This window comes from Eriocheir sinensis, chromosome 55 (assembly GCF_024679095.1).
Source record: "Eriocheir sinensis breed Jianghai 21 chromosome 55, ASM2467909v1, whole genome shotgun sequence".
Taxonomy (NCBI): domain Eukaryota; kingdom Metazoa; phylum Arthropoda; class Malacostraca; order Decapoda; family Varunidae; genus Eriocheir; species Eriocheir sinensis.
The window spans coordinates 3,374,428-3,388,307 of NC_066563.1; the positions used below are offsets into that span (position 1 = coordinate 3,374,428).

Here is a 13,880-nt window from a genome sequence, read left to right on the forward strand (position 1 = left end):
GTATTTGCTTCGCCTCGTTATTTTTTTATGCACCGCTCGCATACGTGGTTTCATGGCAGCTTCCTTCCCTCCCAAGTGACGGATTTAACAGTTGGCAGCGTGTTGATGATATATTTAGCACGCTATAACGCGCAGGGGGGGAAGAAAGTTAGATTAGGGAAACGAGTAAAATTTTATGGTGAATACTAATGCCAGAACTATTATTTATCTCTATTTTTGTATCCGTGAACAGTAATGGCATTAACGAGGGGCTAAAATAGAGCAATTCATTATACTGTTTTGGTCTTATAATTATGGATTGCTTTTTATTTACTTTATTTTCCATTAGTCTTGAGTCGCTCGCATAAATTATTTCACGGTGTTTTCTTTCCAAATCAATTAATTATCATTCTGTTTTTGGCGTTTTAATCGTGGACGGTTTTTTTCTAATTAAAATTTTCTTTCCGCTTTTCTTATTACTTGCATACTTAATTTCACGGTATTTTCCTTCAATTTCGTTTCAATAACACACCGTTCTGATATTATGGCAATAGATTGGGTTTTTTTTTCTAATTTACATTCTCTCCTAAACTTTTTGTTTAAACGCATACATAATTTCACGGCTTTTTCTTTCCATCTTGATTATAATTTAGCTTTCGTGATTTAATTAAAGACAAGATGTTTCGCTTCTGTGGATTTCTTCAACATTCCTCAAAGGCGTTTCAGCGACAGAAGATTTAGAAAAAAGCTGCTGGTTGGGGGGGTTCAGCACACATTATGGATATTCGTTTGATCATCTGCTTCTCCTCCTCTCCCTCCTTGCCTCCTCTCTCTATGACGTGTTTTGGAAGTCGTGTATCTAAACAAACTATTTATTATTGTTCTCATCTCGTTTGACCATCTGCTTCTCCTTCTCCTCTCCCTCCTTGCCTCATCTATCTATAATTGTGTTTTGGAAGTCGTGTATGTAAACAAACTATGTATTAATGTTCTCATCCTTGTTCATCGATAATTATATGGGTACTCATTTGATTCCCTTCTCCTAATCTTCTTTTGTTGTAATATGTTCCTAAAGCCTATTAATTCGTCTTGGCACCCACGCCTTACATGAATTCTTATCTTCGTAAATATTTTCGTCCAACACTAATTGCTTTGTTCTTCCCTCTCTCCGTGATGCGCTTCCGTTTTCTTTTCTTCCTTTTTTCCATCAATACGCTAATTTGAAAGTCCTGGAATAACCTGTTTTGCTATTCTTTTATCTTTAAATTTCACTTCACGTCTTAATCCATGTCTCTCTGTCTTTCCCTTCCTTACGCTCTGACGTGAACACCGACTCCTCCTCCTCCTCCTTGTCTCCTCGTTATATTTTCCTGGAGCTTGGTGTGTCTTGGCAACCTTACACAAACAACCTCACACAAACCTTTATATTTTTCCAGCACCTTTTCTCATACTGGTAAATGCTTCGTTCTTTTTAACATGCACCGTCTCCTTCGTCTCGACTCTTTATTTTACGTTTCTCCTTCATTATGCTGATTTCACCGGGGTTTTTTTTTCTTCTTCTATTTAGCATTTCACGTATTCATCCACATTTGTAATTGTTTCTCTCATTTTCGTGCGAGAACGCTCACTCCTCTTTTCTTTTCTTATAGTTCAATGTTTTTTATTGCCTCGCAGCCTCACTAACACGCATTTTTATCATATTTTCCACCATCAGTAAATGTTTTTGATTCGTTTCATCATTCCCTTCATTTCTCTTTATGATCTCAAAGGTGTTCTATAATATCCTTTTTCCTTTAGTAAAACGCCTTTATGTTCAGTCTGTCCACCACCTCCCCACCTTTTGCTTTTAATTTGCACTCCACATTTCCATTCATATTTCTCCTCCCTTCTAGTTTAATTCCGCGGCCCTGCTCTTCAGATGACATCCCACTGCTCTATTTTTCTTCCTTCCTATCGCTCTGTTCTTTTTCCTCTTTTTTTTCTTTTTTTTACTTTTTACGGTCGTTTGCGCTCCAAGGTACATCTTTTCTTTTTCTTTTTCTTTAATGTCAATCTTCCCCTTCGTCCACCTCGCTGCCTTTCATAAAAACAGTAATCATTTACTCCTCCACCTCCTCCTCCTCCTCCTCCTTCTCCTCCTCTTCCTTCGTTTCTTCCTTCCCATTCTTCTTTCTTTTATTCTAGTTCCCCTTTTTCCTCTTTCCTACCAATTCCTCTTCCTCCACCTCATATTCCTTTCCTTGCTCTTATTCTTTCTTTTCCTAAATAGTTTCCCTTTTCCTCTTTCTCCTTACCAACAGTCTCTCTCTCTCTCTCTCTCTCTCTCTCTCTCTCTCTCTCTCTCTCTCTCTCTCTCTCTCTCTCTCTCACTGCATAATCACTTTTAGGCTACCGTCTCTTTCATTTCACTCTGTCTGCACAATGCCCTAAAGCTCTTCTCCTCTCCTTCCCTTTTTCCCATCAGCATTATGTGATCAGAATTCTGTCCATGGCTCGGCCCCTTGACCGCCATTTCAGTAGCGAGATTGGGTCGGGGGGACCTTTTAGCACCGCCACGTGGGAAGTACGTCATGTTGGAGTGGGAGCAGAGTGGCGACAAATGGCAATAGGAGTGATCAAGGAAAGGGAAACGGGAGAGAAAATATATACCGGGAGAAAAAGAAAATGGACCAATAAAGAAAATATAAACTGGGAAAAAGATAAAGTGGGCTAGGAAAAAAATTGTATTGGAGGATATGAAGGAAAGAGGTTGGGAAGAAAATATACTGTGAGGATGGAACGTGGGAAAAAGCAAAGATCAGGATAGAAGAACGTATACAAGGGAACAGGAAGAGAATCTATACCAAGGGAGACTTAGAAAACATCATTATGGATAGGACATGAAAGAAAGAATACAAATATCAGACAAAAGGAAACTATACAAAGGAGGAGGCAGAATATAAAGGAGAGGAGCTAGGGCATGAAACTAAGAATACAGAAATGGGACAAGATGAAAGAAAGAAAAACAGGGATGAAAAAAAATATACAGAAGAATGGAAGAAGTGTGTGAGGGCGGGTGAGGGTAAAGGAATTGATTGATTGACAGGCTGATTGATGAGTTTCCTTCCGGCGTGGCAAGAACACAGTTACGAGAGAGAGAGAGAGAGAGAGAGAGAGATACATACATACACAGACAGATAGACAGACAGACACACGTTGACAGACACACACACGCACAGACACAAGCAAACATACCCACAGACAGGATAAAGAGACAGAGAGAGCGATGGGGAAGAGGCAGAGACTAAGACAGATAGACAGCACACAGAGACACAGACAATCAGACAAAGACAGACAGGAAGAGAAAAGAGAGAGAACAGCAAATGGTATGGAATGGAATAGAAGGGAGTGGATTCTGTAGAAATAAACCCCTTTACGAGAGAGTTCGAAGCTGCCTTGAGGAGTGAAAATGGAATCGGGTGCAAATCTTTTAAGCCAGAGGCGCAGCAGTTCTTGTGACGAAAATGGAAGGAGAATATCGAGGCGTTGGGACGGGAGGAGGAGGAAGACAGACAGACAAGCAGACAGATAGACGCAGTAGGTAGCGTAGGTACGGAGTGGAATGTGACCAGTAAAATGACGTGGAATGCTGTGGCTCTGACGGGTCTTAATGGATGTCAATGTAAAGAGTATGAAAGTGGAAAGACGAAGTAAGCCAATTATAGGTACAGCCACTGAGCCGTCGGAAAGGGAGAAATGTACCTTGGGCAAAAAGTGTATCCATGAGAAAGAGTAATGTACCAAGGAGAAAAAGAAACGTACCCAGGAGAAAATGAAACGTACCCAGGAAAATATATGGATAACATGAGCCTCATTTTGCTTATTGCCTTGTCTTACCTGTCATATTTTAGTACGACTACTTCGACTACTACAAATAACTACTACTACTACTACTACTATTACGACTACTACTATTGCTATTACTACTAACTACTTCAACTACCACTTCTACTACTGCCACTGATGTTAATGCAAATTATCATAATATATATATAATAGAAGCAACACCAACAGCCTACACAGTGACTTCGAGAACTGGCGTGGCTTCGCATGTACCGTCCAAACAAGGGAGGGATAGATTCACTCAGACTCAGCCGTTAAGACAATGTGGAGTTTGTGGACGCCGGGAATACCCTAAATAGATGCAGGAGTCCTGGGACTTTGAGGCGGGCACCGAGGCCACAACTCAGGGCAGAGAGTTTAGGGGAGGCACTGCAGCAAGGGTCTTTGTCTCCCTAACTACCACCACTACCACTACCACTATACCACTATCTCTACTAGAAGGAAACTTATATGCACTCCATCACCACCACCACAATTACAACCATCACTAGACACAACCACACCCTTCAGCCTTCCCCGCAACCCCCACACACCATTACTACCACCACCACCACCGCCAAACAAACTCTCTCCAAGCTGAGCTCCAACGAGAATATGCTTTCAAAGGTCATTATGAAAAACGAAAAGCGTGTTGTGCATCGCTGCCTCGGGGCCGTGTTGTCTGAATCTATTTACCATTCATATGAGTCCAGGGTTTCCTCTGTTTAGCTACTACAATTGTTTGTGTGAGCCTATTTATTCTTTACTATTTACTAACAATCTTAATCTGCTTACCATTTATAAATATACACATTCAATTTTTTTCTACTCTAACTCCCAAAATAATACCGTTGCAAATCACTTTAGAATGTTCACTGAAAAATATATTAAGACTCGATCCAAACTGTTCCTGCACGATGACTCTGTCCCTATGAAACTATTTTTTTCCCCTGAACTAAACTTCAACACACATTTTCTCCCTCTCTGTGTAGCCTGTGTAGCAGACTCCCTCGCCTTGCCTTCCCTCGCCTTCCCCCTTCTTTGCTTTCCTGTTTCCTGAGACTTTTTTTTTTTCAAGAAGGCAGTGGGGGCTCTCGGGTCCCTTTAAATGTTTTTGTACGTTTATTTCAATCTTTCTGCATTTCCTTACGGTTTTGTTAGGATATCGTTACCCTCATAAATAGACTGCCTTTCATTTCTCGGCGATCATTTTTTTCATCGTCTGACGCACATTTTGGTATGTTGCCTTCGTTATTCAAGGTGTGAGTGTTCTAAGATTTGCAATAACATTTTTTGCCCATAGCATTCCTGAAAGGTAAACAGACTTAGGCAGTTTGTTTATGAAGGTGACGATATGTTGGGTTGCTTTCATTGGCTTCCTTGTGTAATGTTTGGCTCGGTGTCCTTAGGTTTAGTTTGGTTAGGTTATGTGGTTTGGTTTTCTTGGGTAAAATCTAGTCAGATCAGATGAATTTAGCTTGGTTACGTTACTTGGTTTGATCTTCTTGGGCAAAGTTTGGGTAGATTTAATTTGCTTACGTTTTTTTTTGTTTTTGTTTTTTGTTTTTTTACAGCTAAGGAGACAGTTCAAGGGCGTAAAGAAAAATATAAAAAAAAGCCCGCTACTCACTGCTCCTTACTTGGTTTCATTATCTTGGGTAAAGTTTGGGTAGATTTAGTTTGGTTACGTTACTTGTCTTGGTTTCCTTGGATAAGGCTTGGTTAGATTCGGCTTAGTTTAGTTTGGTCAAGTTACTCAACAGGTTGGGTTGGGTTGGGTTGAGCTGGGTTACATTCGGCGTGCTATGTTTAGTATTTAGGTTGTTAGGTTTGGATACGATGTTTCTACCTTGCACCCTCATACTAAAGGTTAAACCACAGGCGTAAATATCACTTTTAAGGGTAAAGTTAAGAGTGATATGTACGCATGTGGTTTAACCTTTAGTATGAGGGTGCAAAGTAGAAACATCGTATCCATACTTAACAACCTAAAAACTAAACATAACACGCCGAATGAAACCCAGCTCAACCCAAACCAACCCAACCCAACCTGTTAATGTAACTTGACCAAACTAAACTAAGGCGAATCTAACCAAGCCTTATCCAAGGATACCAAGACAAGTAACGTAACCAAACTATATCTACCCAAACTTTACTCTAGCATTGCTGCCACCTATTATTAAACCTGGCGAAAAGAAAGTTAAAACAAGGCTACACAGGGCAGAATTAAGGTCCGTGTCTGAAAAATCAAATTAAAATAAAGATTCATAGCGACAGGAGTACAGCATTTGTGGCGAAAGATATTTCATCGTACAAGTGCTGAGCTTTAAAGTGATTTATTTCAGAGCCTCTCAGTAAACCGCTTCTGTATGAGCATGAAATACGGGCTTGGGAAGTGCGGACAGTAACTTCTGCAGCGACTCTGGCAAGTGTGACTCAGGCAAGTGTGACCTGATGGCGGGGACGGCTTCCAATTTCACACAAACACATACTCACAGTCTCTCTCTCTCTCTCTCTCTCTCTCTCTCTCTCTCTCTCTCTCTCTCTCTCTCTCTCTCTCTCTCTCTCTCTCTCTCTCTCTCTAACACACACACACACACATACACACATATTCACTCACACACTCACACTCACATTCAAACTCATACTCATACCCCCTCACACACATACTCTCTCTCTCTCTCTCTCTCTCTCTCTCTCTCTCTCTCTCTCTCTCTCTCTCTCTCTCTCTCTCTCTCTCTCTCTCTCTCTCTCTCTCTCTCTCTCTCTCTCTCTCTCTCTCTCTCTCTCTCTCTCTCTCTCTCTCTCTCTCTATCTGTCTATCTATCCCTACATCAGGCCGGTGGGTCGTCAGGAAGCTGTCAATCCACGTTTAACCTGACGCTGATGTCTGGGGCAATTTTCTCACACGCTATCACGCACAAAACCGGCTTTCAGGCATAACACGCGAGCCCGAGCCAGCATCGCCACGCCCTACACACCTGTGCATTTGAAACCAAACTCGACATAACGTGAGTGTGTGGTTAATTAATTTTGGTAATCCATTAGTCATTACCAAGAAACAGGTGGGAAGTGGAGCTGTGGGGAGGGGAGACTCTGGAAGGTTAGGGAACAGTGGAGAAGAGGAAGAGGAAGAAGGTGTAACGGGATGGAGGTATCAGGATAGTTAGGAAAAGGAGAAAGGAAGGGAAAGAGGGAGAAGAGAGGTATAATGGTGTTTGATAAGTTAAGGAAAGGAGAGGTTACGAACGGGATAGAAAGGGGAGCAGAAAAAGGAAGGGAAAGAGGAGAAGGGAAAGAGGAGAGAGAGGGGTCAAGTTAATCCCAGGCTCCAGTTGATTGGTTGGGCGCTTCATAAAAAAAAAAACTACAAAAAGATTAATTGAACTAAAACAATCTCACGAAATTCAAGTCCCTGTGATTTTCTATCCTCGAAAATTAGCACACAGTCAATGGTCACTAAAAGACGCTGTAACCTTTAGTGTAGCTTTGTTTTTTAATCCTTCCGCTGCGATTGGCACGGATTTGGCCTTCACTGGTAGCCTGGTAACATAATAGTCCCAGGTCTTTCTCTGCCTCTGTCCATGATGGATAGTGGAGTGTTTCCCATGTTGTATTGGTATGCTGGATTTCCCCTCCCACGTTGCATGACTTTACATTTTTCTTCATTGAATTATAGCAGCCACTTGTTGCTCCACTCCTGTAGCCTGGTGAGGTCTTCTTGTAGGAGGTCCGCATCCAAGGGGTTAAAAGTCGAAGTTGGATCGGTTTACCCTTAAACTATCTTAAATTTCGCTTTCGTTGAGCAAGTCATAGTCACAGTGAAGGAGGTCGTCTGGGTCTCTCTTGAACGGCAATTTTCTGAGTTCAGAGTCAAGGTTTGATCGATTCATCATTAATATCTCCTAACTTTGCCATTAGAGGTTGCTGAGCTGCTGGGAATCCTCTTAAGAACTGCTGCTGACTTTCCTAGAGATCTGTCTTGGGTTTTGACTGACTCCAGACTATAGATTTCACCTTCCCCCCTTCCGTGAAAACCAGTTCCCCTAAGATGTGTCCGGGTTTCCTTTAAATTTAATTGCTTCTCCGATTATTCTCAATGGCTGCTGACTCCTGACCATAAATTTTAATCCCCTTTTTACTTGACGCATTTGCTCCCCTTCAATGTGCGGGAAATAGTGTTAATGATGATGATGATGATGATGATGATGATGATGATGGTGATGGTGATGGTGATGGTTTCTGACTTCATTCTTTTCCTTCGTCCTTACCTTTCCATTCCTCATCTCTTTTTTTTTTTCCTCTTTACATCATATGGGTGACGTTGACGATGATTTTGCCTGACGATTGACTAAGATTAACGTCCCTGTTTCTTCATCACCCAGTTTTCCTTTCCTTCCGTTTTTCTCCTTTTTGACTTCGCTCCTCACTTTTTTTTTTCAAAGGGGTGTAGCTGATGATGACGACTTCTGCCTCACGCTCCTGATTAAACTTTTTCTCTCTTACTCCTTGATGTTCAGTTCCCCTTCTCTTTATGCGCTGAAAATGGAGTGTTTTTCCGACTTCCCACTTATAACTATCGAAAAATATATCTTTTCTTCCTCCTTATCCCTCAGTTCATTGTTCTTTTGTACAGGAAATGGGGTGTTAAGACGGTGATGCTCCTTTAAATAGCTCCGAGACAAGGGGAATCAGAATACCTGTCTCTGTCTTTTCAGCGAGTCGCAAAAACGGACAAAAATGAGACAAAGGGCAAAAGACTGGAAACCCTTGCCTGGCACTCGTCTGTGTCATCGAATATGCAAGAACCAGAATGGACACTTTGGTTTAATTCAGTTTCCTTTGTTCTTTTCATTTGCCTTTTCCTCACTGCACGGTTAGTTTTAATTACTTTTCATTTTGTTGATTTTATTTCTACACAATATTTTTTTTTCCTCCCATGGTTGGCTTTGTTTTATCCTTCCATGTTTTTCTTTTCTACCTTGTTAGATGCCCTGCCTTACATTTTTTTACTTTTACTTTTATGTTTTTCCTTCTTGAGTGAATACTTTTAATGTTCTTTGTTTTCTTTTTGTCCTATTTACATGGTTACTTTTAATGCTAATGGCTGTCTTGGCTTTCTGGAATTCATCTCTTTCCCTCTCCCGTGGCAGCTTTAAATGTTCTTTGTTCTTTTCTTTTACTATTTTTTTTCCTTTTGCAAGTTTGGACGTAAGTTTTTTTCCTTTATCACTTCTTCCTTGTTCTTCCACGAATACTCAGTTGTTGTTTTTCTTTTTAAGCACCTTTCTCCTTTTTATGTTGTATCTTTCTTTCCTCTTCTACAACTAATATCAGTATCAATAGTTTATCTTTCGTCTTATTCAGGTAGTATAAGGATTTGCCGGAAGAAAAAGAGCAATCACCATTTTCCAGGTTTGCTTTGTTCGTTTCTTTTCTTTTTAGTGTTTTATCCATTAATTTTAGTCCGCGATGTAACGATTCATTAAGGGAGCAAGTGACATTTACACACGTTAACAAGTGTGGCGCAGTAACAGAGGGGCAGAATGAAAGCGTTCCTCGTTTTATTTTCTCCCTTCGAAAAAGTTAAAGGAACGGATGGGAAAATTCTCCTAATGACTTGAGAGGAAGGGGAGCCGATGAAAAAAGACGCCAGGAAAAAAAGACACTTCGCTTAATTAACTGGTCTGCCGACGACTCCTGAGACATCCTCGAGAAATTAGGTGGCGGAGCGGCGAAGAACGAACGAGAACCCTTTCATAGAGAGGACAAAGGACAAGACTTTCGGCTCCTTTATTACCTTCATTACCTCCAACCTCCTGAATCTTAAATTAGGACCCTTTTTGGGGGAAAGGTGGAGGCTTTTAAATTTGTATACGTACTAACAATGCGTATCTTCCCGTTGAATGCAAGAACAACAGTAAAAATTAACTTATTAGGCACGACTTTGCTCAATATTGAAACCTCTCCCTTCTATAGGAAACCCTGTCTGCAGCATCAGCTCCAGTAATGTCAATTTTCCAGGTACCGCTCCCCTTGAGTTTTTAATTAATAAATATTACGAGTTTATTGCTGAATCACACTCTTGGGACAGGCTTTTTTCACTTTGTAATCTACATATTAGGCAAACAACCTCCCGGTAGATCAGAGAACAAAATACCAGTAATCGTGCCTTTTTTATTAATTGAGTTTCCTCTCGCTGAATCACACTAGAGGGACAGGCATTTGTTGCGTCATTGCTCTAATAGTAATATATATTGACCATAAATATCCTGCCGGAGCGGAGAACTAAAACAAACCAACTGATGTAGATGTCAACAATATTTTTCCCGCTTAAATCCATATTTCCCACACCTGGACACACACTCGGGATATGTTAGTTTCCTCTTTGAGTCCGTTATATTGACTAATAACTTTTACCTGAATCGAAGCATCAAGAAATTAATAAATATACAAGGCACGGCTTATTTTTCCTCTTTATATGCAAGCGTGCCGCACCTTCGTCACGCAATACAGACAAGCGTTCTACATTTATTCTATTTCGAGATCTATACCGAGAATAAAATGCAAATTGACTTGTTTTGCTGGATAACGAAATAACGAGAGAGATTCAATAAAAACACAATACAAGATATCTTTCCACTTGAAATGCAAGTTTCTCCACACGGATCACAAATGTATTAGGGTGAGGTGTTGTTTTATATCAACACAACACTGCTAAACATTGACCAATAACTTGGGAAGAACGAAAGTGAAGCCCTTGCTGTGTGAATGGAGAGGTACGTTTTTCTCCTTTCAATGCGAGGTTTCCACACACCTGCGTCACACATTAGGAGCAGGTGTTCTTTTACTTTTCTATTCAAGTTTATATATCGGTCATTAGCTTCCTCCTTCCCTCGCTCCCTCCCCTTCAGCGCCTTCCATCACCGCCCTTGACGTTGGTAAAAACGCCCCTCGCCCCACTTTCAATACAAGTCAACGTCTCACTAGTATTTCTTATGTTGCAGCTTTCCCTCTCTTCACATCCGTTTCTCTCTCTCTCTCTCTCTCTCTCTCTCTCTCTCTCTCTCTCTCTCTCTCTCTCTCTCTCTCTCTCTCTCTCTCTCTCTCTCTCTCTCTCTCTCTCTCTCTCTCTCTCTCTAATATATATTACAATTTTCCCCTCTTCTCTTTTTCTCCTTGACTCTCTCCTTCTTTTGAATATATTAACAGTTTTCCTTTTATTTTCCTTCTCCCTCCCTCATTCTATCTTTTTAATGTATTTCAGTCTCTCTCTCTCTCTCTCTCTCTCTCTCTCTCTCTCTCTCTCTCTCTCTCTCTCTCTCTCTCTCTCTCTCTCTCTCTCTCTCTCTCTCTCTCTCTCATATTGCAGCTTTCCCCTTTCCTCTCTTCCTCTCACCATTGCATTCTCTTTCTCTTTATTTTAACCTTTTATTACCTTCAACCTTTTGATATATCACAATGCAATGAATCCACTTCCATGAATAGAAAGATATTCTCACACGTGTTCCTTTATTTTCCAGGTGAACAGGATAAAAGGAAAAATTGGGCGAGTAAAAAAGACGATGAAAAGTGAAATGTAAAAGGATGGAATATTACCCGCATCAAGCGAACGATGTGTAACGAGAAGAGAAACGAGTGAAAAGTGGAGGGACCGGAGACTATAAAGAAAGACGAGGCCAGGGGGAACAACAATACCAGAAGAATACACGCCACCACTACCACCATCAACAACAACAACGCGAAAGCACTCCACAAAACACCCCAATTACCCGTCATTTAGAGAATCACCAACCATCACCGTTATCGTCTCATACCACGCCCTTCATATACGACGCAATACGGAGGGGTCACTCACTACCACACCCACACATACACGAATACAAACACACACTCCACAGCATTCGAGAATACAAAGGAACAGCACATAGTAAACACAGCAAACACACACACAGCCCAAGACGCCCCTACAACACTAACACTTGGCACACTTCACAGCATTCCGGCACGAAATTACCATTAACACGTATAGACTTCAACCACAGCCACAGAACACAAGACCTGTTAACACCTGACTACAACTATTGCCAACCCTAACACCTTCCTACACAACCACAGCAAAAGACTGCAAACAAACAACACCCACGGTACTACACCCCCAACACAAGCACAGCAACACCATTAATACACAACTTGACCCTCCAACGTATTTCCAACACCACAAGAAGCGGTAAATAAAGAAAGAAGAGCAACAACAAAACGAACGTGCTAAGTGTTGAAAATTGTTAAGGCCAACTCTCCCCATCAAAACAGCGCCCACGGTATCCAGAGCGTAAAAAAACGAGAAAAGGGAGGGAGAAGAAAGAGAAAGAGAGAGGCACTAAAAGGGTAGCCTCCTCAGTCTCCACCACACAAAGAAGAGGAGCCCCATCACACACCTCTTGCCGGCACGATGGAGTTTGGGTTGGATGCCTCGACCCTTCAACTCTGCGCCCAAGCCAGGTGAGGCGTGCAGGCAGGTGTGGAAAAGGATATTTTTTTCGGTGTTGTAAAAATGGTGATACTGAGAGAGAGAGAGAGAGAGAGAGAGAGAGAGAGAGAGAGAGTGGTGTGTGTGTGTGTGTGTGTGATTATCAAAGTACATATGCAATCAATTTCTTTTCACACTCAGTCAGAATGGGACGAAAGGTAGAAAGAAATGTAAATGTTGAATGCCAGTCCTATCATCCCTTTGAACTCTAAGTGAACGCATGAATCAGCTTGTCTGCAACAATTTCATATTCCCTAACGCAACACGAGGCAAAAATTATATATGCAATACCGGAGCCTTTGTGCTGCTGACGGGTTGTGACGGGCATACTAAGAACAATGGGGCCTTTGCGGGCGTCCCTTCTCCTACCCTTTACGAAGACTCAACACTTTACGGGGAGTGAGGAAACGTTTGAATTTGTTTCTCGGTTCTGGTGCAGCAAAACTCACAACTCCTCTCGAAATATTAAAATGGGAAATGACGAATGCAAGCACTAAAGGAATCTCTCTCTCTCTCTCTCTCTCTCTCTCTCTCTCTCTCTCTCTCTCTCTCTCTCCGTGTGTGTGTGTGTGTGTGTGTGTGTATTATAGCTATCCCAAAATCACTGTCTCTGTCTACTCATCCGTCAGGGGTCGGCTGGCGGGGTGTCCCTCTCATCTCTCCGTCAACGGCTACCGCGACCTGCTGCACGCCCTGCCTCACACCGCGGAGCCTGAGCAGACCCGCGGCGCCGCCCTCTACGTCACGGTGAGTCACAAGGCCATTACGACGTTAGAGAACCCCTTAGCAATCGAGGGTATGTTAATGACGATCGTGAATTAAAAAGTGACTTGGGTGAGACACATCATGCGAAGAAACGCTAATAAACTGGCTATCAGATTAACAGCGGCAACACAGGGATTATAAGAAATGTCAGAACGGACAGAGTACAAGGTGATAGGTGGAACTGAACCTTAGCCAGCCCAGAATACATCAATCTAGCATTAGGCAAGAGAGGTGAAGAGCGCTACGAATAAAACATCACACAATAATTAGCCCAGGATATGCCAACCTTGATTCCTCCAATATGATTCAGGATACTGTACCCAGCCGCCATCCACCAGCCACATGCAGTCGGAGTAGGAGAGATGACGTGACTTGCTTGTGATTTGCCAATGATATATATTAAAAGGGGGAGAGGAAGGAGATTTATCTTAAGTTTTTAGTGTGATTAGAGAATGGTGGAATGCGTGGAGATAAATACTTGGGGACGACACCGCGCATTGAATATATTATCCTCTTGAGCTCCAGAAACTCCTTGACGACCACAACTTCCTCCTTAAACTCGAGTTCAATAACCTCCTCCTCAACTCACACACCCCACTACTCAACCTCAACAACCATCTCAACCCACACAACATCCTACTCGACCTCCACAACCTCCTCCTCGACTCACACACCCCACTATTCAACCTCAACAACCATCTCAACCCACACAACATCCTACTCGACCTCCACAACCTCCTCCTCG

The 13,880-nt window shown here is 41.9% G+C and overlaps 1 protein-coding gene across 2 annotated transcripts in view; it reads left to right on the top strand.

Annotated features, from left to right (window-relative positions):
* The window catches only part of LOC126983901 (uncharacterized), a 32,903-nt gene that overhangs the window by 16,302 nt on the left and 2,721 nt on the right, over positions 1-13,880 (top strand). For both annotated transcript variants that reach the window (XM_050837092.1, XM_050837093.1), the window contains exons 2-3: positions 11,364-12,342; positions 13,000-13,117. In XM_050837092.1, coding sequence (XP_050693049.1) covers positions 12,293-12,342; positions 13,000-13,117 — 168 coding nt within the window. In that variant the 5' untranslated portion in view covers positions 11,364-12,292. The remainder of the gene's footprint in view (positions 1-11,363; positions 12,343-12,999; positions 13,118-13,880) is intronic.